The 27,489-nt window shown below is 39.1% G+C and overlaps 1 protein-coding gene across 1 annotated transcript in view; it reads left to right on the plus strand.

Moving 5' to 3' along the window:
- Zfand4 (zinc finger AN1-type containing 4) overlaps nt 1-27,489 on the plus strand; it is a 68,386-nt gene that overhangs the window by 1,495 nt on the left and 39,402 nt on the right. Inside the window, exon 2 of the mRNA XM_045137179.1 lies at nt 9,921-10,221. Coding sequence (XP_044993114.1) covers nt 9,960-10,221 — 262 coding nt within the window. The 5' untranslated portion in view covers nt 9,921-9,959. The remainder of the gene's footprint in view (nt 1-9,920; nt 10,222-27,489) is intronic.

The raw sequence follows: 27,489 nt of genomic DNA on the forward strand, positions 1-27,489 counted from the left end.
TCTGCCACAAAATTCTTAGGATAGTCCCTGGTTACTGCTGCCCTTCTTCTGTGCTGTTCCTTTCAGAGGTCCTCCCATCTGACTTCTGTTACTAAAGCTGTCAGTAGTATTCTGTAGTTAGGATTGTTATTGGTCTTGGTTTGGAAACAGACACTGGTATCTTTTAAGAGTCAGTATGTTACCTGCAAGCATCTCACTATAATGTCCTCGTGTTGATAACGCTGGACATTGAACATACAGCTTAACGTGCTAGCTGAGTGCTGTGTCACTGAGCAACATCTTCATCCACTATAAAAGATCGTTAACTTGAGCTTCAGCAGTAAGGTTTTAATGTAATAGTAATGGACTTTTGCCACTATCACTAGAAGGACTAGTTGTGTGGTACTTTATATTATATTTATTACATTTTCGTTTTGTTTTGTTTTTCAAGGTAGGGTCTTTCTCTGTCTAGCCCAGGCTGTCCTGAATTCACTCTATTCTCAGGGTGGCCTTGAACTCACAGTGATACTTCTACCTCTGCCTCTTGAGTGGTGGGATTAAAGATGTGTGGCACCACGCCTGACATATTATTACTTTTACATAGTATAGTGCACTTGAAATAACTGCTGTTAGCCACAGCGTTTCTTCCTATGATGCCATTTTTCAGGAGGATTGGCAGAATGCACAGTACAATTCAAGTTTGATAATGACGTTTCTTAGTAGGAGTATGGAAACTTCCACTGTAGCAGGAGTACCTGTGTACATTTCTGTCATTAATTAGGTCAACTTCTGTATTTCATTTCGAATGAATCAGAATATTCCCTTAGGAAACCATCATTCCTCCAAACAAACTTTTGGAGCCATAACCAGTATTTGCTCATTTTTAAGAAAGGGATAAATACCCTTACCTATAATTACAAGTTTTTCTGAGGTTTCTTCAAAGGAGAAAGTGATTTATTTTTTTTTATTTTTGAGGTAGGGTCTCACTCTAACCCAGGCTGATCTGGAGTTCACTATGTAGTTTCAGGGTGGCCTTGAACTCATGGTGATCTTCCTACCTCTGCCTCCCAAGTGCTGGGATTAAAGGCGTGTCCATGTCCAGCTTTAAAGTTCTTTATTTTATTTTATTTTATTTTATTTTATTTTATTTTATTTTATTTTATTTTATTCTATTCTATTCTATTCTATTTATTTGAGAGCAACAGACACAGAGAGAAAGGCAGATAGAGGGAGAGAGAGAGAATGGACATGCCAGGGCTTCCAGCCTCTGCAAACGAACTCCAGATGCGTGCGCCCCCTTGTGCATCTGGCTAACGTGGGACCTGGGGAACCGAGCCTCGAACCGGGGTCCTTAGGCTTCACAGGCAAGTGCTTAACCGCTAAGCCATCTCTCCAGCCCTAAAGTTCTTTTTTTGAATAACCGATATATCCAAGATGCCACCCTTAGTGATAGAAGTTAATCATGTCTCATCCTTCTTAGCTAGCTTACAGTGTATTGGGCTAGGAAGTCACGTAAGCAATGAAAAACTGTTGTGCCATATACAACAGAGGTGTGGGAAAGAGTAAGTACAAAAGGTTTTATGGGATAGTTGATATTTGAGCTGGGTTGTCTGGAGGAAGGGAGAGATGATGTTGGATATTGAACCCAGAGGCACTAGCATGCTAGGCAAGTGCCCTTTGTGAGGTGAATCCCCAGTCCTTTGGGCTGGATTTTGAAGGCTGATTAGGTGCTTCTCTGACAGCCGTTTGTGGGGCTGGCACTGCATAAAGCAGAACAAGAGGTGTACTCCATAGGCTACGGATGTAGTCAGACCGACCAGAGGTGTTGGGGTGATAGGTGAAAAGGGGCTGGAAGGTACAATGCATCATCTTAGGAGCCTTCTAAGCAGCTTGAGTATTTATTGTGGAGAAAATTAATCCTTAAATCCCAGCACTCAGGAGGCAGAGGTAGGAGGATCGTTGTGAGTTCGAGGCCACCCTGAGATTACATAGTGAATTGCAGGTCAGCCTGAGCTAGAGTAAGACCCTACCTTGTAAAACAAACAAACAAACCAAAAAAGAATGGGAGCAGTTCTACATTGTTAAAAGGTAACTGTTTACCTCATATGATATGTGATGGTTTGAATGTGAATGTTTCTCCCCGTAGCCTCAGGGATTTTTGATTAAGGGTAAACTTCCTAACATAGCTTCCAGCAGCCTGCTGGAGGAGGTGCCACTGGGGGCAGGTCCTGTAGTCCAGTCCTAAGGTGTATTGACAGCCAGTTTGAGCTCTGCCTGTTCTTATTTGCTGATGTTGCTTTTTCTCTTTCCCTGTTGTGCATGCTGGAGTGAGCCAGCTTCTCCCACCGTGATGGAACTTCCCATGAATCCTGCAAGCCTGAAAGAAACCCTTTCCTTCCATAAGCTGCTTCTGGTCAGGTGTTTGTACTAGCAAAGAGAAAGTACCTGCAACATGGTATTACAGTTACCAATTAAACAAGGATGTTATTCCAGTACTACTTGGGAAGGCCAAAATCTAGAACACTGATGGTACAAACGGTGTGGATGTGGAGTAACAGGAATTTGTCATTGCTGCTAAGAGCACAAAATGGTGCAGCCACTTTGAATATTGTTTGGCAGCTTCTTTAAAAAAATCATCTTACCATAAAATTCAATAATTTCCTTCCTGAGGTCTGCCCAAATGATCTGAAAACATTGACACAAAACCTGGATACATTGTCTGTAGCAGTTTTGTTCATATTTGTCAAGTATCCAAGATATCAATCAATAGGAGAATGGGCAAACTGTGTAACGTATCCAGACAATGCAATCAATATATGTAGTTCAGCACTACAAGGAAGTAAGCTATCAAGCCATGAAACAACATTATGTGCATTACTTAGAGAAGCCAGTCTGAACAGTCTATATATGATTCCAGCTCAGTTACATTCAGGAAGTGCAAAGCAGTGAAGACATTTAAAAGATGAGTTATTGCCAGTAGTAGGGAGGGAGGGAGGAAGGGAAGTACCAATAGGCTGAACACAGGATTAGCTTGGTGAAATCCTTATCTGCATACACTTGTCCAAACCTGTAAGATGTATACTGCCAAAAGTGAATCATAATGTAAATGATGACTCTTGGGTGGTAATGGTGCATAGGTACCTCACTTGTTGCTAATGGACCATGCCAGTGTAGGATGTATCTCGAGGAGGTAGGGAAGGGATACATAGAGCAACTCCCTGTACTTCTTAGTTTTACTTTGAAATTGAAACTGCTCTTTGAAATAAAGTATTTAAAATAGAAGGAGGGAATGCATGTCTTTACTTTTTTCCTCTTTGGTGAGGTTTTACTATATTCTACAGGACAAGAACATTTTAGAACTTTGTGTGACTTCTTCTACTGTTCACAGATTGTGGAGAATAACTACTAAGCATGGCACCCCAGCGAGTTTTTAGAAACTTCACAAGTTAAAACAAACAACAACCAAAAGCTAGGAGCTGATCAGAAGAGTGAAACATAGGAATCAGGGATCACAGCTCACATCTGCAGATTGCTCATTGGAAAAGTAATGAAACCTTGAAACTTAAGTCCTGATGAGTGAATGTAGAGGGTGAGGGAATATCAGGATTGGTCACCTGAAGATCTCATTGGGTTTATGGAGGGTTCCCAAACTTCTGACTTGAATGAGTGAGTGAGCATTGGTATACTTAAACAAAATAAGGGTTGTAAGACAAGGAGAATTGTCTTGGGAAAGGTGGTTATTTTTTATTTTTTTTTTTAAATTTTTTTGTTATTTTTGTTTATTTGAGAGCAACAGACAGAGAAAGAGGAAGATAAAGAGAGGGAGAGAGAATGGGCATGCCAGGGCCTCCAGCCACTGCATAAGAATTATAGACACATGCGCCCCCTTGTGCATCTGGCTGACGTGGGTCCTGGGGAGTCAAGCCTCAAACCGGGGTCCTTAGGCTTCACAGGCAAGCACTTAACCACTAAGCCATCTCTCCAGCTCTTATTTTTGATTTTTAGGTATTCTTGGAGTACCCATATTTCAGATGTCTGTGGAATATCATGCTTTTAGTGTAGTGATTTTTAACCAAACCCCAGTCTCCAAAAATAACTGTACCTGCAAATACAATTTTAAGCTAGACATGATGGCACACACCTGTAATCCCAGCACACAGGATAATCAGGAGTATGAGGCCAGCCTGGGCTGCATAAGACCCTATCTCAAAATTAAATAAGTTTTAGACTGGAGAGATGGCTTAGCAGTTGAGGCATTTGCCTGGGAAGCCCAAGAACCCATGTTTGACTCTCCAGGTCCCATGTAAGCCAGGTGCACATGGTGATGCAAGCGTGCAAGGTCACATGAGCAGAGCACAAGTTGGCACAATTATGTGGAGTTTGATTACAGTAGCTAGAGGCCCTAGTGCACCAGTTCTTCCCTCCCACACATTTAAAAAAAAAGGCCAGTCTCTTGGGCTTGCCTGAAAAAAGAATTAAATAAAGTTTCTACTAAAATTACAGGAAGTTCAGCAATATCACACATTCTTTTAGTAAGAAATATTTAAAATTTATGCTTACTTTGATTTTCAATTTTTCTAGTATTAATTTTCTGTTCACCTTGGTTTCCTTGCTGATGTTGCTCTCCCACTCTGTGCTTCACCCACTCTGAAATACAATCAAGGTTCCTCTGGGCTGGGGATGTCACTCTGTGGTAGAACACCCCTAGCATGCATGAATCAGTCCTCAGCACTCCCACCAAAGATGACAAGGTGACTTCAGATCACCATCCCTGATGTTTATGCACAGAAGTCCTCAAAAAAAGTGATTTACATATATAAACCAAATCCAGCAACATACATAAAGGATTATATACACAAATGGATTTTTTTTTTCTAGGAATACTAGTTTAACTTAACATTAAAAAAAATCAGTGTAGGGCTGGAGAGATGGCTTAGTAGTTAAGTGCTTGCCTGTGAAGCCTAAGGACCCCGGTTTGAGGCTCAATTCCCCAGGACCCACGTTAGCCAGATGCACAAGGGGGCGCACATGTCTGAAGTTTGTTTGCAGTGGCTGGAAGCCCTGGCGCGCCCATTCTCTCTCTTTCTCTGTCTCTTTGTCTCTCTCCATCTGTCACTCTCAAATAAATAAATAAAAATAAATTTTAAAAAATCAATGTAATATATTATGTTAGTAATAATAAAATTGAAACCACATGAACATTTAAGGGGATAGTGACAAAAGTATTTGACAAAATATATACCCCTTTGTGGTTTAAAATACAACAAATACCTAAGCAAAAGATTAGAAAGGATTCTTTTCAACCTAATAAAGGTTGTCTATTAAAAGCCCACAGCTGTCATACCTAATGGTGAAAGACTCAATTTTTCTGTCCTTCAGTCGAGAAGGCAAAGATGCCCCATTCTGCCACTTCTAGGAGACATTATACTAAAGGGTCTGAGGGATAATAAACAAGAAAAAGAAAGAAAACAAATTGAAAAGGAAGAAAAATATTATATTATATATATTATATCATATATATGCATATATTTGCACACATATTATGTATGTGTCTTCTATATAATAATTTCCAAGGAATTAACTACTATAGAACTAAATAGTATAGTGTTAGTATACAAGATTAATATGTTGAAATAATTTGTATTCCTTTGCATAACAGCATCAAAAAGAATAAAACGCTTAGGGAGTAAGCAAAAGAGTATAAATCTTGTCCTCTTACAAACTACATAACTGTTGAAAAATATTAAAGAAGCTATGAATTGAAAAATACTGCATTCCATGGGTTGAAAGATGTAATATTTTTCAATGGAAGCATTCTCCAATAAATACAGATCTGTAGATGTACAGTGTCTATAAAAATCTCTGCTGACATTTTCAAAAAATAGGTAAAATCCTTCTAAAATTCATACGGACATTCAAGAGACTCAGAATAGCCAACAATATGTAAAGAAAAGGACAATGAAAAAATGTACATTTCCTAGTTTCAGTACAATAATGGGCTGGGGAGATGGCTTAGCAGTTAAAGGCACTTGCTTGCAAAATTTGCTGATCTGAGTTTGGCCCCCCACTACCCACGTAAAGCAGATGTACAAAGTGGTGCATGAGTATAGAGTTGGTTTACAGTGGCAGGAGGCCCTGCCATGGCCATATATACTCTCTCTCTCCTTGAAAATATTTTTTAAAATTTTTATTAGCATTTTCCATGATTATAAAAAATATCCCATGGTAATTCCCTCCCCCCCCCACTTTCCCCTTTGAAATTCCATTCTCCATCATATTACCTCCCCATCACAATCATTGTACTTACATATATACAATATCAACCTATTAAGTACCCTCCCCCCTTTCTTTCTCTTCCCTTTATGTCTCCTTTTTAACTTACTGGCCTCTGCTACTAAGTATTTTCATTCTCACGTAGAAGCCCAATCATCTGTAGCTAGGATTCACATATGAGAGAGAACATGTGGCGCTTGGCTTTCTGGGCTTGGATTACCTCACTTAGTATAATCCTTTCCAGGTCCATCCATTTTTCTGAAAATTTCATAACTTAATTTTTCTTTACCGCTGAGTAGAACTCCATTGTATAAATGTGCCACATCTTCATTATCCACTCATCAGTTGAGGGACATCTAGGCTGGTTCCATTTCCCAGCTATTATAAATTGAGCAGCAGTAAACATGGTTGAGCACATACTTCTAAGGAAATGAGATGAGTCCTTAGGATATATGCTTAGGAGTGCTGTAGATCAATCTTCAGCTGTTTTCGGAACCTCCACCATGATTTCCACAATGGCTGTACCAGATTCCATTCCCACCAGCAGTGTAGAAGGGTTCTTCTTTTTCCACATGTCCGCCAACATTTATGATCATTTGTTTTCATGATGGTGGCCAATCTGACAGGAGTGAGATGGAATCTCAATGTAGTTTTTTTTTTTCTTTAAATTTTTCTTTCTTTCTTTCTTTCTTTCTTTATTTATTTGAGAGAGGGAAAGAGGCAGACAGAGAGGGAGAGAATGGATGAGCCAGGGCCTCCAGCCACTGCAAACAAACTCCAGATGAATGCACCACCTTGTGCATCTGGCTTATGTGGGTCCTGGAGAGTCAAACCAAAGTCCTTTGGCTTTGCAGGCAAACACGTTAACCACTAAGCCATCTCTCCAGCCCTCAATGTAGTTTTAATCTGCATTTCCCTAATGACTAGTGACGTAGAACATTTTTTTAGATGCTTATATGCCATTCGTATTTCTTCCTTTGAGGATGCTCTATTTAGCTCCATAGCCCATTTTTGATTGTTTGATTCCTTATTATTTAACTTTTTGAGTTCTTTGTATATCCTAGATATTAATCCTCCATCAGATATATAGCTGGCGAAGATTTTTTCCCATTCTGTAGGTTGCCTCTTTGCCTTTTTCACTGTGTCCTTTGCAGTGCAAAATCTTTGTAATTTCATGAGGTCCCAGTGATTAATCTGTGGTTTTATTGCCTGAGAAATTGGGGTTGTACTCAGAAAGTCTTTGCCAAGACCAATATGTTGGAGGGTTTCCCCTACTTTTTCCTGTAGCAGTTTCAGAGTTTCAGGTCTGATGTTAAGGTCTTTAATCCATTTGGACCTAATTCTTGTGCATGGTGAGAGAGAAGTATCTATTTTCATCCTTCTGCAGATATATATCCAGTTTTCCCAACACCATTTGCTGAAGAGGCTGTCTTTTCTCCAATGAGTATTTTTGGCATTTTTATCGAATATCAGGTGGCTATAGCTACTTGGGCTTACATCTGGGTCCTCTATTCTGTTCCACTGATCTACATGTCTGTTTTTGTGCCAGTACCACGCTGTTTTTGTTACTATGGCTCTATTGTATAGGTTAAAATCAGGTATGGTGATACCACCAGCCTTATTTTTGTTGCTCAGTATTATTTTAGATATTCGAGGTTTTTTGTGATTCCAAATGAATTTTTGGATTGTTTTTTCTATTTCCATGAAGAAAGCCTTTGGAATTTTGATAGGGATTGCATTAAATGTGTAGATTGCTTTAGGTAAGATTGCCATTTTCACAATACTGATTCTTCCAATCCAGGAACAAGGGATGTTTCTCCACTTTCTAGTGTCTTCTGCAATTTCTCGCTTGAGTGTTTTAAAGTTCTCATTGTAGAGATTCTTTACTTCCTTGGTTAGGATTATTCTAAGGTACTTTATTTATTTATTTATTTTTTGATGCAATTGTGAATGGGAGTGATTCTCTGATTTGAAAATAATTTTTAAAAACCAAAACTGACTGTAAAGGAAATATTTGTTGGGGTGTCTCCTGTTATTTGTAAGACTCTGATTCAGTTTCCAGTATTGGAAAAAAGTTTGTATGGTTGCACATTTTTAGTGTTAAAAATGAATTTTAGATGTTTAAATGAGTAACTTTATGTGTATCATAAAACTACTTTTTGGTGTATGTGTAGTATGTGGTGTGTGGGTGGGTGTATGTACATGTGTGTACAGGTGCACATGCCCTGTGTACACAGATAAGGAGGCCAGAGGAAAATGTCATGTCCTCTGTTGCACTTCCATTTTAGCCTAGGATCCCCAGTGATCCCTGCTTGGCTCTGTGGTTATAGGCATGTGTTTGTTTGCTTGTTGTTTTGGTTTTAACATGGGTGCTGGAAATCGAACTCATGTCCTCATGTTGGCACAGCAGTTGTTCCCTGCTGAGCCATTTCCCCCGCCCACAAAGCTGCATTTCTTGTAAAGCTTCCCACCTCTCCAGAAAGATTAGTATTTGTCTTTTTAATTTAACTTCAAGGCTCTCAGGCACAGTTTCCACCAAATAATAACAATTTGTGAAATTGAGCCTCCTTACTCCTAATTCCACACACTTTTTTTTTTTTTTTTTTTTTGGAGGCAAGCTCAGTAGACTGGCTTTTTTTTTTTTAAATGACAGAGAGAATTGGCATACCAGGGCCCCCAGCCACTGCAGTTAAACTCCAGACTCAGGCACCCCCATGTGTACAAGTGCAGCCCTGCATGCTTGTGACTCTTAACTTTGTGCATCTGTCTCATGTGGGATCAGGAGAGTCGAACTTGAGTCCTTAGGTTTTGCAGACAAGCATCTTAACCACTAAGCCATCTCTACACCCCTAGTTCCACACTCTTAATTGAACTTACCACTTCTACTTGTCGTTAGTCATTGTACATTCTGAGCAGAGGGTTTCAAGTGTCCATTACCAATATTTTAATGTTATAATATGTACCATTGGAAACCAAGATGTTCATTGCTTAGTTAGTACATCATGTTATTAATAAGCCTGTTAAAAGATGCTTGCCATTCTTTTTATCTAATGTAATTCAAATAAGCAATGATTATACAATTTTATGTGGTTTCAAAGGCACATGTTTTGGAGCAGGATATACATATATTTCGAAAGTCTTGCAAAATGATGCTGATGTGTAAAGTTTATCACTAGCAAAAATATTTGTTGACTGTTAGTGACAAGTTACATTAAAGTATCAAATAATTATTCTTTTTTTAATCTTAGAGAGAAAGGGAGAAAGAGAGGGAGAGAGAAAATTGTCATGCCAGGGCCTCAGTCACTGAAATTGAACTCCAGATGCTTACGCCACCTAGTGGACATGTGCGACCTTGCACTTGCCTCACCCTTGTGCATCTTTCTCAAGTGGGATCTGAAGAGTCAAACATGGGTCCTTAGGCTTCCCATGCCAGCAGCTTAACCACTAAGCCATCTCCAGCCTTCAAATAATTATTTTTAATAATTGTACATTCTAGTTTGGAAAATGATTTCAGAGGCAAGTGTCAGAAGTTACCTATTAGAAATATTAAGGGCACTAAAATAAATTCTGGGTCTATCTGAAGACCAAAATGAGCCAGAGTTATTCAGAAAATCTTTATAAAATAAGGAAACTTTCAGTTTTGTTTTTAAAAATTCTTGCTTTTTTAGGTACAAAACTAAGAACATGAACAACGACACATATTACCAATGGTCAAAGCTGATTTTGGTAGAACTGGAATACATTTACATACTGCATATTTCAGAGGAATTAGAAAAGTCAAAGTAATGGATAACAGAAAAGAGCCACCATTCTTCAATGAAGATAATGTGGGACCACTTTACTTCAAACTTCCTTTCTGTGACACCATGGAGCTCTCCATTGAAACGTTGACTGGAACATGTTTTGAGCTGAGAGTTTCACCCTTTGAAGCTGTTATTTCCGTGAAAGGAAAAATTCAAAGATTGGAAGGTACTAGTCTTTTTTTATATGTGGATTAGTAGTGTGGGGACACAGAATAAATTTTTAGTCTTTTTAATGGCAAAAGCATGTGACATTAGAAAAAGTAGTACAACAAACCTGCATATGTCCCTCACTCATCTTCAGCAGGTATCCAGTATTGAACTCTCTTTCTTGTAATCCTGGTTCTCTCCACTTTGCTCCCCTGCCACCAGGTTCTGACATCATATTGATGGTATGAGATAATATTTCAAATGGATTTTCACAGGTTAGGATGATAACATAATTCTGTATAACTGCTAGTTACTTTTAATGAGAAGTAGTAATTGTATTTCCTTTAGTAACCTTGTTTATCTTTTAGAATTTTCAACATCATTTTGTGTATGTGTGTGTGTATCAGGTGTGTGCATGTTTGTGAGTGTGTGACCTTTTCTTAATTTCTCTTGCCTTCCTTTCTCTGTTTCCCTTCCACTGAACACTTCTTTCCAACTCATTCTTCTTGTACTTATGTATCTTTTTTGCCCTCCTCCACCATCCATGAATGTGTCAATTATGTTCTCATTGCTAGGACAAAAATACTTGACCAGAAGCAGCTTATGAATGCAAGGGCTTATCTTGGTTTGTAGTTTAGAGAAGTTTCATCATGTCAGGAAAAGCACAGTAGGACCTGACAGCTGGTGTCACATCGTCACGTCATCAGGGAGGAAGTGGCAAAAGAGAACAGCAAACGGGACGAGGCTAATAACTTCTCAAGGCCCTCCCAGTGACACAGTGCTAGCGAGGCTTCACCACCCAAAGGTTCCATTACCTTCTTAAACAACAGTAACCAGTTGGGGATTAAGCATTCAAAAGCATTCAAACCATCACAGTGATGGAATATTGATAGGCCCAATATTGCGCAGATCTTTTTTTTTTTTTTTGGCAGTTTTCACTCATGACAATAATGTAATTTGATCATAATCCTTTCAGGATGTGTTCTTTTGTCTCTTATCTCATCCACCCCCTTCACTGAACTTATTTCCCAAAAGTCCCTATTCTATTTTGATGAAGCTTTTTCTTGTGCAGGTAATGGTAGTCTATATTCACTGTAAGGTCATGAATGTATCACTCACTGTCATGTCTGGAAGACAGTGTTCCAAAGCATTCCTCTGACCCTTACATTCATTCTGCCTCTTCTTCCACAGTGTTTCCTGAGCCTTGGCAGGGGTGATATCCTGTCCCATTTAATGCTGACCACCAAACAGTCACTCTTGGCACATTGACAAATTTTGCATCTCTCCACTAATCAATATCAAGTACCAAAAGAAACTTGTCTAACCCAGGATGAGTGCACAACTAATCAATGGGCATAAAAGTAAATATTCAGAGGGAAATTTGATTAAGTGCAACATATCTGTTTAGCCATACAACAGTTGTCGCTTCTCTCCTAGGGCCTGTAACCTCCCCAGCCATAGGCCGTGCCTAGGTTTTCAGTACCAGGCATGAATCCCTTACCATAGAACAGCCTCAACTCCAATCAAGAGCAGTTGGTTACCCCATATTAGTCATGCTTCTATTGCATCAGTGGGCACATCTTGCCTGGCTTAGTGATTATGTAGATTGTAGGGTCTACTGTTAGTTGAGACCGTTGATGACTTTTCTCCCCCAGCAGCCTACACAGCATTTTCCATCATTATGACAGCTAGCTATCAGGGAAGAGGCTTCTAGCTCAATTCCAGCTTGATTTCCCAGTGTTCTACAACTGAAACAGGTGTTTCAGTTACCTTCTCATTGCTGGGATAAAACACCTATCCAAAAACGTCTTATTTTGGCATACATTCTCAACGGGAAGCTCCATGATGGCAGGGAAAAGGTGGTATGAGCAGAGGCTGGACATCACCTCTGCTACAGCAGGTGGAAACAGCAACTGGCAAGAGAGAGAACACAGCTCTGGCAAAGGGAGGGGGGAGCTGACTATAACACCCCTGAGCCTGCCCACAACAACACCAACACACCTCCTCCAGCAAGGCTCCACCTTTGAAATTGTCAACAGCTGGGGACTAAGCATTTAGAATGTAGGAGTTTATGGAGGACATCTGATTGAAATACCAGAAGGTGTCTTGACAGCAGTAGGGTCTTACCATTTGGTTCTGCTGTGCAACCAAGAGCATTGTCAGTGACCTTTATTGCCTTCAAATCCTTGGCAGTGGGTACCTGACTAACAAACCACTGGGAGACATCCTTTCCCTGGCACTGGGTAATTTTTCTAACAACCTATGTTTTCTGGGAGGAGCATTATCTATCCATGTAAGGCACCTCTGCTCAAATTTTTTTAAAAAAATAGCTAACAAAGACGTAGGTTTCTATTTGCTTTTTCAAACATCTTTAGTTTTGTCTAACCGTCCCCCATCTCAAAGTGTTCTTTGAGTTACAGGCCAGCCTGATCCATAGTGGGATCCAGGAGTATGGGAAGCATTGGGGGGGGGGGGTCAGTTACAAATAAAATCTGAGAAGATGTGGAATACTGTTTATTTAAAGATCAATAAGGATTAAAATAATAAAACCACATATGGAAGCAAAGTGAATAATGAAAAGCAAGGGAAATTCACTTTTGGACCACTGAGAAATCAAGATGGAACTGAACTCAAAGCCTCCTTCCTACTAGCTAGCTAGTATACTGCTGGAAAGTACTGTTAGGCTGCTGGGGGAGAAAACTGATCAACAGTCTTACCCAAAAAGTGGACTCTGAGCTACACAAATGACCAGCTAGGCAAGGTGTCCCTGCTGACGCATGACTATTATGGCAGTAACCTGTCTGGCCAACAGCTCACTGGAGGGTATCTCACCCCAGCATTGAAATTTTTCTAATAACAATCTGTGGCTTTTGGGCACAGCATTACCCACCTCCACAAGATACTTCTGCCCAACCCCCCCCCCACACACACACAGAGTGAAGGAAGTAGGTTTCCGTATGGCTTATTCATAATTCTTAAGTTTTAATTAACCCTCCTCCCACCCCTTTCTCTATCCCTTTTTCCCTGTAGACCATTTTCTCCCAGTATTCTTTCTTACCTGTCTACCCTCTCCTTAATCTCTTCCTTCTCTTCCCTCCCTCATGACCCCTTTTTAGCTTCCTAATCATTACAACTGACTTATTGCAACTCACATACAGATCTAAACATTGAAGCTCTAGGATCCACATATGAGAAAGGACATGTGGAATTTGGCTTTCTGAGCCTGGGTTACCTCACCTAATATAATCTTTTTCAGATCACCCGGTTCCCTGCAAAATTTATAATTTTAATTTTCTTTACAACTGGAATAAAACCCCATTGTGTAAATATACCACATCTTATTATCCATTCATCAGTTGAAGGGCATCTAGGCTGATTCCATTTCCTAGCTATTGTGAATAGAGTGGCAATAAACATGGATGAGCAGGTATCTCTACAGGAATGACTAGAGTCCTTAGGGTATATGCCAAAGAGTGGTAAATATAGGTCATATGGCAGATCTATTTTTAGCTGTCTCAGGAACCTGAGTGCTGATTTCCACAGTGGCTGCACCAGTTTACATTTCCACCAACAATGGAGAAGAGCTCATCTTACCCAACACTCTCACCAGCATTTGTTGTTTGATTTCTTGATGATAGCCATTCTGACAGAAGTGAAATTGAATCTCAGAGCAGTTTTAATTTGCATTTCTCTGGTGGTTAACGATATAGAACATATTTTAGGATGCTTATTGGCATCTTTCTTCTTTTGAGAATTCTCTATTACGTTCTATAGCTTGTTTTTTTGATTGGGTCATTTAATTTCTTATTATTTAGGTTTTTAATTTATTTTTTTAGTTCTGCTTATATCCTAGATATTAACCCTCTGTCAGGTTTAGAGCTGGCAAAGATTTTCCCCCATTCTGTAGGCTACTGCTTTACTGTTTTCAGTGTCCTTTGCTGTATAAAAGCTTCTTAATTTCACGAGTTCCCAAGACTTGATTAGTGATCTTACTTCCTGAACAACTAGAGGTCTATTTAGAAAGTCATTGCCGGGCTAGAGAGATGGCTTAGCAGTTAAAATGCTTGCCTGCAAAGCAAAAGGACCCAGGTTTTGATTCTCCAGGCCCCACGTAAGCCACATACACATGGTAGTGCTTGTGTCTGGAGTTCGTTTGCAGTAGCTAGAGGCCCTGGCATGCCCATTCTCACTCTCTCAAATAAATAAATCTTAGAAAGTTATTGCCTGTGTGTGTGTGTGTGTGTGTGTGTGTGTGTGTGTTGAAGCATTTTCCTTACCCTTTTCCTCTAGCAGTTTCAGAGTTTCAGGTTTGATATTTAGGTCTTTGATTCATTTGAACTTGACTGCTGTGTAATTAGAGGGATAAGTATCAATTTTCATACTTATACAGATATCTCCAGTTTTCTCAGCACCATTTGTTAAAGAAGCTGTCTTTTCTCCAATTAATGTTTTTAACATTTTTGTCAAAACTCAGATGGCTGTAGCTGCCTGTGTTTTATTGACTCTTTTATTAGTCTTTTTATTTCTAGTTTATTAATTTCTGCCATGATTATTATTTCTTTCCAGTTACTTATTTTCATTTTCTTTTCATAAAACTCAAATCTTTGTGTTTTTTATTTTTGCTTCAGCACCTGAACTCATAGGGCAGTGAAGGCTGTTTCCCTTGTGTATTACAGCCACAGGTGTATCCTACCCCAGCTAGTCTTCACTGACTCTGAATGTTGGGAAAACTGTATCACTTAGTCTTTCTCCATGCCATGTATAATGACATAGCACAGGTACCTACAGTCCTTGTTGCTGTAGACATTAGATGAAACATTTGCTTGGCTTTTGGCAGGGACAGATAGACAGGCTGGAGCAAGGTTGGTGGTGGTTTAACAGTTCAGAGCAGGTGATCCATCAGACCCTCCTCTCAAAACCCACACGTACCTCCTTCTTCCTAAGCCAGTCATCCCGGGTCATGAGCTTCTCTTTTATGCTTTTTGTGGAGAGAAGTCATCATGTCTTGGGAGAAAGGTGGCCCATAAGGCATGCACAAGGTCATGTGGCTCTAAAGGGTGCCGGGGTCAAAAAGCCCTGACTCAGGGGAACCCCAATGAGCAGGGCTGCTGTGACCCCTAGGCAGCTGTCCAAGCTCCAGGTGCCTTCATTGGAATCCAGAGTCTTCTAGAATCAAAAAAGGACCCAATAGGATGACCTTGAGACCCCAGCATGATTTTGGAGTGGCTAAGCTTCCCATTGAACCTATGGCCTCAGACACGCTAGGCAAATGTTCTACAGCTGAACTCCTCCATCCCCTCATTGGGTGATTCTATCCAGGGGCCTTTTTTTCAATGTTAAAATTTTATTTTTTGTTTATTTTTTTCTCAATTTTTATTAACATTTTCCATGACTATAAAAAATATCCCATGGTAATACCCTTCCCCCCCCCATTTTCTTCTTTGAAATTCCATTCTCCATCATATTACCTCCCCATCTCAATCATTCTACTTACATATATACAATACCAACCTATTAAGTACCCTCCTCCCTTCCTTTCTCTTCCCTTTATATCTCCTTTTTAACTTACTGGCCCCTGCTACTAAGTATTTTCCTTCTTACACTGAAGCCCACTCATCTGTAGCTAGGATCCACGTATGAGGTAGAACATGTGGCGCTTGGCTTTCTGGGCCTGGGTTACCTGACTTAGTATAATCCTTTCCAGGTCCATCCATTTTTCTGCAAATTTCATAACTTCATTTTTCTTTACTGCTGAGTAGAACTCCATTGTATAAATGTGCCACATCTTCATTATCCACTCATCAGTTGAGGGACATCTAGGCTGGTTCCATTTCCCAGCTATTATAAATTGAGCAGCAATAAACATGGTTGAGCACATACTTCTAAGGAAATGAGATGAGTCCTTAGGATATATGCCTAGGAGTGCTATAGCTGGGTCATATGGTAGATCAATCTTTAGCTGTTTTAGGAACCTCCACAATGATTTCCACAATGGCTGTACCAGATTGCATTCCCACCAACATTGTAGAAGGGTTCCTCTTTTTCCACATCCCCGCCAACATTTATGATCATTTGTTTTCATGATGCTAGCCAATTTGACAAGTGTGAGATGGAATCTCAATGTAGTTTTAATCTGCATTTCTATCCAGGGGTCTTTTTACAGGGGCTTCCAGCAGCTGGTTTCAGCCTGGGTCTTTCTACAGGGGCTTCTGCCACTGCTGTCCTTTGTCTTCCATACCCAACCCTCCTGCCTTCCCTCCCTCACTCCTCTTTGTTTATAGCTGAAAGTATAATGCAGAGTTTCTGAGGTTCTTTCTCTTCCTTTTTTTTGGTTTTTCGAGGTAGGGTCTCACTCTGGTCCAGGCTGACCTGGAATTAACTCTGTCATCTCAGGGTGGCCTTGAACTCATGGCAATCCTCCTACCTCTGCCTCCCGAGTGCTGGGATTAAAGGTGTGTGCCACCATGCCCAGCTATCTCTTCCTCTTAAGATGAGGTTTCAACTCTGCCCCTCTAGGAGCAAGGAACTCTTCAATCCAGGCTGGGCCTTCCAGAACACACCCCCCAAACACTGTTCTGTTTTTCCAAGATTTTCTTTCTTTCCTACTGAAACTAATGTTGACCTATTGTCACCTCTCTCATGGGATGGCTGCTTTACAACTGTCCCTGTTGGTTTTCCCCCAGAGATTGCAACCATTCTCGCACACGGGTGCTTTCTACCATCTTCCACATAACTCAGTTGAGTTTTAGAAACACTGCCTCCTCGTAACTTGTGCTTAATTTTGTGAACATGTACAATGCAGATGGAGCAACAATGTTTTCTAATAATTTGAATTCTTTTTGTCAGTTTTATGTCTTTATTTGGCTTATTATTCTCCCTATTGTATATTATATTATCTTAAAATTTATTTTTCTTTTTGAGGGAGAGAGGATGGGAGGAAGAGGGGTTGGGAAAGAGTATGGGTATGTCAGGGCCTCTAGCTTCTGCAAACAAACTCTAGACGCATATGCTACCTTGTGCATCTGGTTATGTGGGTTCTGGGGAATCGAACCTGAATCCTTTGGCTTTGCAGGCAAGCACCTTAACTGTTAAGCCATCTATCCAGCCCATATTATCTTTTTTTTTTTTTTTTTTTTTTGAGGTAGAGTCTCACTCTAGCCCAGGCTGACCTGGAATTCACTATGTAGTCTCAGGGGGCCTCGAACTCACGGCAGTCCTCCTACCTCTGCCTCCCAAGTGCTGGGATTAAAGGCGTGCCCCACCACGCCCGGCATATTATCTTTCTTTACATGTCTGGGTATTACTGAACAGATATAAATTGTATATTTTGAGGTACAAAGACATGTTTATATTTCTGTAAGCCTTTTTGAACTTCATTTTGTGGTTAATTAAAGTTACTTTGACATTGTTTGATCCTTTCTCTTAATTTATAGTTTCTGTTTTGGGAGTGTGGCTAGAACAAGGCTGTGTCAAGTCTAGTAATTCTCTATGGCATGATCTCCCTACTCTCCATCTGGCTCTTGGTTTCCATCTTCCTGGTCTTATGCAAGTGCTGTTCAATGATCTGTCTGAGCTGCTGTTTTTCTGCCCTTAAATAGCTTCCTCATAATTGTATAATGAGGATTACTTTGCCAAGAAACTACAGGGGCTGGAGAGATTGCTTAGTGGTTAAGGCGGTTGCCTGCACAGCCTAACAACCAAGGTTCCATTTCCCCAGTACCCACATAAAGCCAGATGCACAAAGTGAGGCATGCATCTGGAGTTCATTTGCAGTGGCTGGGGGCCTTCATGCACCCATTCTCTCTATTTCTCTTCTATCTCTCTGCTTACAAATAAATAAATAGGGTTGATTTTGACACCTTAGTACATGTGTTTAATGTACTTTTGTTTTGTTTTGTTTTTATGAGTTAGGGTTTCACTCTAGCCCATGTTGGCCTGGAATTCACTATATAACTGTAGTTTCAAGTTGGCCTCAAACTCAGTGAACAATAGAAAAAGAAAGAAGACTGTAATCAAGATTAGAGACGGAAAAAAATGCTACAACAGATACCAGTGACATGAGAGAATCATTAGGACATAATTCAAAAATATGCATCTTACAAAATTGGAAAATCTGGAAGAAATGGATGAATAACATCTAATGAGATTAAAGTAGTAATTAAGGGCTAGAGAGATGGCTTAGCAGTTAAGGCTTTTGCCTGCAAAGCCAGAGGATCCTGGTTCGATTCTCCAGGACCCACGTAAGCCAGATGCACAAGGTGGCACATGCGTCTGGAGTTCATTTGTAGTGGCTGGAGGCCCTGGCACACCCATTCTCTCTCTGTCTCTCTCTCTCTCTTTCTCAAATACATAAAAATATATTTTAAAAAATAAGGTAGTAATTAAAAGTCTTCCAACTAAAAATAGTCCAGTCCCAGATGGACACTGCCAGATTGTACCAAACCTTTCTAGAAGAATGAAAATCACTGCTTGTCCAATTCACACAATTGAAAAGGAGGGTAGATCCCCTGACTCCTCCTATGGAGCCAGCGTTATACCAAAACAGAGATACAAGAAGAAAATTTTAGACTGATATCTTTGATGAGCTTAGATGCAAAAATTCTCAATAAATTTCTTGCAAACCAAATCTAACATGTCAAAAGTATCACCCACTTTGATCAAGTAGATTTTACCTCAGGTATACAAGGATGTATCAACATACGGAAGTCAGTAAATGTAATATGTCACATAAATAAGCTTAAGGACACACACAGTCATTTCAATAAACATCACAAAAAATCACAGTCATTTCAATAGATTCAGAAAAGGCCTTCAGCAAAATACAGCATGCCTTCATGATTAAAACACTGGAGAAACTAGGGACGGAGGGACTCTTAACTCACAGAGGGCTTTTTACTGTAGACCTAAGCCAATAGAAAAGCTTTAAGCATTCTCAGGAAGGTTTAGAACTAGAGAAGGGTGTCCCCTCTCCTCATGGCTGTTCAACACAGTGCTTAAAGTCTTAGCTTGAGCAATAAGACAAAGAAAGAAAAAAGGAAAAGGGATACAACTTGGAAAGGAAAAAGCTAACTAGCCTTATTTTTGGATGGTATGATTCTGTACTTAAGTGATTCAAAAGACTTCACCAAAATACCTTAGAGGTCATAAGCTTTTTTTCTTGACTGAAAGGAAAGGTTATGCCCATCAAAAAGTCTTCTAAATTTATCTGGTCATCTCCTCTGACCCATGCTGTTCTTACTTGGGTAGACAATATACTTTTTACAGATGACAGCAAATACTGTGAAAAGACCCAAGACCCATCAGTTTGACAAGAGAAGAAAGCTGGCTGCCTAGCATGAGATGAGTCATCTCTGTCACATCTGTCAGGGCCCAGGAGACACTACAGAGGATGTGGTGGATTAAAAATGAGTGCTGCTATCTGTGCTGTCCTGAGAAACCCCTCCAGGGAGATGGCAGTAAACACCGAGGAGACTCAGAACTCATCAGAGCAGAAAATCGGAGGCTGCAGAGAGCTCAGCACTAAAGGAGACTTATAACATGTCCTCCAAGGCTCAGGGAGCATTGTGGAAGAGGGGCAGGAAGAATGTAAGGGTCAGAGGGTGGGAAGGCATACTCAGAGGCCTGGTCCCTCCCTCACAGAAATTGACTTGTGCATTCATGATCTCACAGTGACTGCTGATAACCCAACTGAGGAGAGCCCTTAGTGGAATGGGGCCCCAGGATGAGGGAACATAAGAGTATAACCTAATGAGAATATGACCAAGCTGCAATATGTTCATATAATAAAGTTCTTAATTCAAAAAATGTTCATGGGTTGGAGAAATGGCTTAGTGGTTAAACACTTGCCCATGAAGCCTAAGGACCCTGGTTCAAGGCTTGATTTTCCAGGACCAACGTAAGCCAGATGCACAAGGGGGCACATGCATCTGGAGTTTGTTTGCAATGGCTGGAGGCCCTGGTGCACCCAATCTCTATCTATCTGCCTCTTTCTCTCTTTGTTGCTCTCAAATAAATAAATAAAAATAAACGAAAATTTAAAAAAATGTTCACACATAGAATGGCTTTTGTCTTCCTGGTGGCAATTTTATAATTGAGTTTAGGAACTGTACTAGCTTCCTTCACTAATGGTTTTTCTTTTTAAAAAAAATATTAAGTAGTTATTTTCAACATGTCTAAAGTACAATGCAACAATTCTGAATACCAATAAAATGGTAATTGGTTTCTTTGGTGATTTTATTTTTTTTAATAGTTAGCATACAAAATAAGGGATTTCACTATGGCATTTTCATAGATGTGTGTCATTTTACTTTGCTCTTGTTCATCTTCCTCTCCCATTGCCCTCCCCATTCCATCTGTCTGTCTCTTGTTGGATCTGTGCCTCTCTGCCCCCCCCCCTTCTGCTTTCATATTCCTTTATTATCTTTGTAATTCCCTCTTCCATCAGGTTCACTTTCTCCCTTCTCACGGTCCTCTTCCTTCTTTCCTACGTATATGTGTGTTTGTGTGCACATGCACGCACACACAGATCTAGAGTCCACATATGAGAAAAAACATGCAGTATTTGTTTCTCCTCAGTTTGGCTTATTTTGCTTACTATGATCTTTAGTTGCATCTATTTTCCTCTAAAAGCCATGGTTTTATTTTTTTTTGTGGCATAAAATCTCATTGTGTTTATGTTCCATATTTTTTTTAATCTGTTATCTGTTGGTAATTTTTTTGGCTGATTCCAGTTTCTCCTTTTTTTAAAAAAAAAACAAAACTATGTATTTATTTGACAGAGAAATAGGGAGAGGGAGAGAGAGTGAGAGAGAGAGAGAGAGAGAATGGGTGCGCCAGGGTCTCCAGCCACTGCAAACGAACTCCAGACGTGTGTGTCCCCTTGTGCATTGGGCTAATGTATGTAGGTCCTGGGGAATTGAACCTAGGTCCTTTGGCTTTGCAGACAAATACCTTAACCACTAAGCCATCTCTCCAGCCCTCCAGTTTCTAACTGTTGTGAATAATGCAGTAATAAACATGTACACAAGTATTTCTGTGGTATGTTGACTTGGGATCTTTTAAAAAATATTTTTTTATTTTTATTTACGAGAGAGAGAGAGGGAAAAAAAAGAAAGAAAGAAAGAAAGAAAAGGAAGCAGATAGAGAAAGAGAATGGATATACCAGGGTCTCTAGTCACTGCAAACGAACTCCAGATGCATGTGCCTCCATGTGTATTTATCTGGTTTGTATGGGTTCTGGGGTATTGAACCTGGCTTCTTAGGCTTCATAGACAAGTGACTTAACTGCTAAGCCATCTTTCAGCCCAGGAGCCCTTTTGATATACCCCCAGAAGTGGCATAGATGACTTCATGAGTAGTTCTGTTTTTACAGTTTTGAGAAGTTCCCACACTGATATCTATAGTGGCTACAGATTTACATTCCTACTAGCACTGTATAAGGATTCTTCTCCAGCATTTATTGTCATTTGTTTTCTTGATGATAGCCATTCTGACTTGGGCTGAGATGGGATCTTTAAGTAGTTTTTCTTTTTACTTATTTATTTTTTATTTACTGAGCCATCTTCCTAGCCCTACATTTCTTCCTTTGAGAACTTATTGATTGGATGATTTTTTTGTTTGTTTAATTTTGGAAGTTCGTTATGTATGCTAGATATTAATTCCCTCTCTGATACATAGTTGGCAAAGACTTATTTTCTCATTCTGTAAGCTGCTAAGTCTCATGATATCTTTGTAGAGCAGAATTTTTTTTTAATATGCAATCCCATTTGTCAATTCTTGTGATTATTTCCTGTGCTGAGTCTTTTTCACAAAATCTTTGTCTACATCTTGAAGCTCTTCCTGTGCTTTGAAGTTTCATATTTTATCTTCAGGTGTTCCATCCACTCTGAATTGATTTTGAGTTGTGTGGGGATGGATATAAATGCATCCAGTTTAATTTTTAAAAAAAAATATTTATTTGCAAGGAGAGAGAGAGAGGAGACAGACAAACAGAATGGGCACACCAGGATCTCCAGCCACTGCAAATGAACTCCAGATGCATGTGCATCTGGCTTACATGGGTCCTGGGGAATTGAACTTAGGTCCTTTGGCTTCGCAGGTAAATGCCTTAACTGCTAAGCCATCTCTCTAGCCCCAGTTTCATTCTTCTACAGGTGGGTAACCAGTTTTCCCAGTACCATTTATGAAGAGACTTAAAAAAAAAAATGTATGCTTTTTATATCTGTCTAAAATTAGGTGGCTGTCACTGTGTGGGTTTCTTTCTGGGTTCTTTATTGTGTGTCTCTGTAGCATAGTTTGAGATGAGGAATTGTGGATAGCAATTGCTCCTCCTGCATAGGAATGTTTTGGTTATTTGGGTTCTTCTATGTTTTACAGGGATTTTAGGATTTTTTTTTCTAGTTCTTTGAAGAATAAATATAACTAGGGTTTTAATGGGCAATGCATTGAGTCTGTAGTTTGCTTTCACTAATACAACTATTTTTGCATTTTTTGTTGTTGACAGCTTCCATAATTATAGACAATAAACCATGATAATTCTCTCCTCCCCTCACTTTCCCCTTCACAACTCCACTCTCCATCATATCCCTTCCCCTTCTAAATCATTCTCTTAATTTAATGTCATCATCTTCTCCTTCTATTGTGATGGTCTTGCCAGACACTGTGAGGTCATAGATATCCAGGCCATTTTGTATCTGGAAGAGTACATTGTAAGGAGTCCTATCCTTCCTTCTGCTCTTAACATTCTTCCTGCTATCTCTTCCTCAATGGAACCTGAGGCTTGGAAGATGTGATAGAGATGTTTCAGTGCTGAGCACTACTTTGTCACTTCTCAGCACTATGGTGCCTTCTGAGTCATCCCAAGATCACCTCCATCTGAAAAGAGAAACTTCTCTAACCAAAAATGAGAGTAACATAAATATATGCATATGGACATTAAGAAAAGTGCTTGCCCTGGGCAGTTTGGTGAGCATAATGTATGCATTTATCCAGACACCAGCAGACATTATACCCCTAGGGCTCATGATTTCCCTTTTATAGGTTTTCAGTAATAGGCATATATTCCTTCCCATGGAGTGGGCCTCTGTCCAGTTGGAGAGCAGTTACTTTCCCCCATAACAGACATGCCACTGTTGTACCCATTGGCTTATTTGGCCTGGCTGGACAAACCTAAGGCTTACAGTGTGCACTGTTGTTTATCTCCATTGGTGACTTCCCTCTCCCATGGAGCTGCATGAAGTGTAGCTTTTTTCAGCTTTCTGCCAGCTGGTCTACATGGAGGAGATTTTCAGCTGAGCTCCAGGCCAGATTTCTCAGTGACCTTGTAGCCTAAGTATGTGGAGTCTTCAGCAATAGGATCTTACCATCCTAGTGGACAACCAAGAGCCTTGGCAATGACCTGTAATGTTTTGGGGCCATCAGGGACCTTCCTGTCCAATAACACATTGGAAGGTATCCCATCCCTATTAATGAAAATTTTCTAGTAACAATCTATGGCTTCTGGATGTGCCATTGTCCAAAAAAGTAGGTTTCCATATGACATTCATACCCTCTTAGATTTTGATTAACCCTCCCCCGATCCTTCTCTCTTCCCCTGACCCCACTTAGACCTTTCTATCTCCAGTAATCTGTTTTCTACTTACATATATATAGTACCATTCCTTTAAGTCCTCTCCTCTTCTGCCTTCCTTACAGGCCCTTTCTAACTTACCACTGCTACTGAGTTTTATTTCAACTCATATGCAAGTCTAAACATTTGTAACTAGGATCTACCTATGAGAGAGAACATGTGGCACTTGGCTTTCTGGGCCTGGGTTACCTTACTAAGTATAATTCTGTCCAGGTCCATCCACTTCCCTGCAAATGCCATAATTTCATTTTTCTTTACTACTGTATTAATAGAACTCCACTGTATAAATATACCACATCTTCATTATCCACTTATCAACTGAGGGACATCTAGGCTAGTTCCATTTCCTAAGTGTTATGAATAAAGAGGCAGTAAGCATGGAGGTGCAGGTAACTGTAACTGACAAATGCTTAGGATATATGCCTAGGAGTGGTATAGCTGTCTCAGGAACCTCCACACTGATTTCCACAATGGCTGTGCAAGATTACATTCCCACCAACAGTGTAGAAGGGTTCCTCTTTTTCCTGAATCTTCACCAGCATTTACTGTCATTTGATCTCTTGATAATAGCCATTCTGTCAGGAGTTAGATGGAATCTCAAAGTAGTTTTAAGTTGCATTTCCCTGATGGCTAAGGTTGTAGAACTTTTTTTAAAAAAAAAGATGTTTGTATGGCATCTGTATTTTTTTTTTTTTTTTTGAGAACTCTCTATTTAGTTCCACAGCCCATTTTTAAATTGGGGTGTTTGATTTCTTATTGTTTAGATTTTTGAGTTTTTTATATATCCTGGATATTAATCCTCTGTCAGATGTATAGTTGGCAAAGAGTTTCTCCCATGCTGTAGGTTGCCTCTTTGCTCTATTCACAGTGTTATTTGCTATACAAAAGCTTTGTAATTTCATGAGGTCCCAGTGGTTGATTAGTGGTTTTAGTTCCTGAGCAACTGGGGTTATATTCAAAAAGTTGTTGCCTATGCCAGTATGTTGAAGGGTTTCCCCTACTCTTTCCTCTAGCAGTTTCAGAGTTTTGGGTCTGATATTAAGGTCTTTGATCCATTTGGGCTTAATTTTTGTGCATGGAAATAAGGATCTATTTTCATCCTTCTATAGATACATATCCAGTTTTCCCAGCACCATTTGTTGAAGAGGCTTTCTTTTCTCCAATAAGTACTTTTGGCATTTTTGCCAAAGATCATGTAGCTTCTTAGACTTATATTTAGGTTCTCTATTCTGTTCCATTGATCTGTGTGTTTATTTTTGTGTCAGTATCATGCTGTTTTTGTTACTGTGGCTCTGTAATATAGATTAAAGTCATGTATCCTGATTTTATTTTTTTTATTTTTTACTGTTTTTATTTATTTAGTTTTGTTGCTCAAAATTGTCTTGGATATTCGAGGTTTTTTGTGCTTCCAAATGAATTTTAGGATTGTTTTTTCTGTCTCCATGAAGAATGCCACTGGAATTTTGATGGGAATTGCATTAAATGTGTAGATTGCTTTTGGTAAGATAGACATTTTCTCAATATTGGTTTTTCATTCTAAGGACATGAGATGTCTTTTTATTTCCTAATGTCTTCTGCAATTTCTGTCTTGAGTGTCTTAAGGTTTTCATGGTAGAGATTCTTCACTTCCCTGGTTAGATTTATTCCAAGGTTTTTTTTTTTATTTTATTTTATTTTATTTTTTTTTGCTGTGAGGCAATTGTGAATGAGAATGATTCCCTGATTTCATCCTCAACATGTTTGTTGTTAGCATACAGGAAAGATACTAATTTCTGTGTTTATTTTGTATCCTGCTATGTTGCTAAAAGTGTTTATTAGCTCTAACAGTTTGCTAGTGGAGTCTTTAGAGTCTTTGATGTTAAGAATCATATCATATTCAAATAATGATAATTTGATCCTTTCCAATTTGCATCCCTTTTATGTGTGTCTCTTGCCTTATTGCTGTAGTTAAGACTTCCAGTACTATGTTACATAAAAGTGGGGACAGTGGACACCTTTGTCTTATTCCTGATTTTAGTGGAAAAGTTTGAGGTTTTCCCCCCATTTTGTATTATGTTGGCCATGGGTTTGTCATAAATAGCCTTTATTATGTTGAGTTATGTTCTTTCTACTTCCAGTTTCTGGAGGACTTTTACCATGAAAGAGTGTTGGATTTTGTCAAGTGCCTTTTCTGCATCTAATGAGATAATCATGTGATTTTTGTCCTTCATTTATTGATTTGTGTATGTTGAACCTTGAACCGTCCCTGCATCTCTGGGATAAAGCCTACTTGGGTGAATGATCTTTTTGATATATTTTTGTATTCTGTTTGCCAATATGTTGTTTTGAAATTTTGCATCTATGTTCATAAGGGAAATTGATCTGTAGTTTTCTTTTCTTGTTCTGTCTTTGTCTGGTCTTGGTTTCAAGGTGATGCTGGTTAATAGAAGGAGTTTGGTAGAATTCCTCCCTTTTCTATTTTATGGGAAAGTTTGAGAAGCAATGGTGTTTTTCCATGAAGGTCTGGTAAAATTCACTAGTGAATCCATCTGGGCCTGGACTTATTTTAGTTGGGAGATTTTTTTTTTAAATAACTGCTTGGATCTCCATACTTGTTATATGTTTATTTAAGTGGCTAATCTCATCTTGATTCAATTTTAGTAGGTCATATAAATCAAGGAAATCAATTATTTCTTTTAGGTTTTCAAACTTAGTGGACTATATATTCTTAATATATGTCCTTAGATTTTTCTGAATTTCTTTGATATCTGTTGTAATAGTGCCTTTTTCCATCTCTAATTTTATTAATTTGTGTCTCTTCTCTCTTTCTTTTGGTCAGATTTGCTAAGGGTATATCAATCTTGTTTATCCTTTCAAAGAACCATCTCTTTGTTTCATTGATTTTTTTTTGTTTCTCTTTGATTAATTTCTACCCTAATCTTTATTACTTATTCCTATCTACTTATTTTTTAGCATTTTTTAATTAATTAATTTCCTTTTTATTAGGTATCACTTGCCTTGTTCTTCTTATTCGTAGGCCTTAAGGTGATGCATTAAGTTGTTTACTTGAGACCTTCCTAATTTCTTAATATAGGCACTTAAAGCTATAAATTTCTACCTTAGGACTGCCTTCATTGTTTCCCAAAGGTTTTGGTATGTTGTGTTCTCATTATCATTTGAGTCTATGAATTTTTTGATTTCCTTCTTGATTTCTTCATTGACCCATTCACCATTTAGTAGTATATTGTTTAGTTTCCATGATTTTGTGTGTGCTTTATAGCTTTTCTTGCTATTAATTTGTAGTTTAATCCCATTTTGATCAGAGAGAGTGCAAGGAATTATTTCAATTTTCCTATATTTGTTAAGGTTTGCTTTGTGTCCTAACACATGGTCTATTTTAGAGAATATTCCATGTGCTGCTGAAAAGAATATGTATGTGGCAACATTTGGGTTAACTGTTTCATATATATCTGTTAGGTCCATTTGTTCTATGACCTCATGTAATCCAGATGCATCTCTACTTTTTTCCAGGATGGCCTGTCAATTGATGAGAGTGGGTTGTTGAAGTCACACTCTACAGCTGTATTTGGCATTATCTGTGACCCTAATTCTAATAGAGTTTGATGAGATTGGGAGCCTCCATGTTCGATGCCTATATGGATTATAATGTTCTCCTGTTGG

This window comes from Jaculus jaculus, chromosome 18 (assembly GCF_020740685.1).
Source record: "Jaculus jaculus isolate mJacJac1 chromosome 18, mJacJac1.mat.Y.cur, whole genome shotgun sequence".
NCBI lineage: Eukaryota > Metazoa > Chordata > Mammalia > Rodentia > Dipodidae > Jaculus > Jaculus jaculus.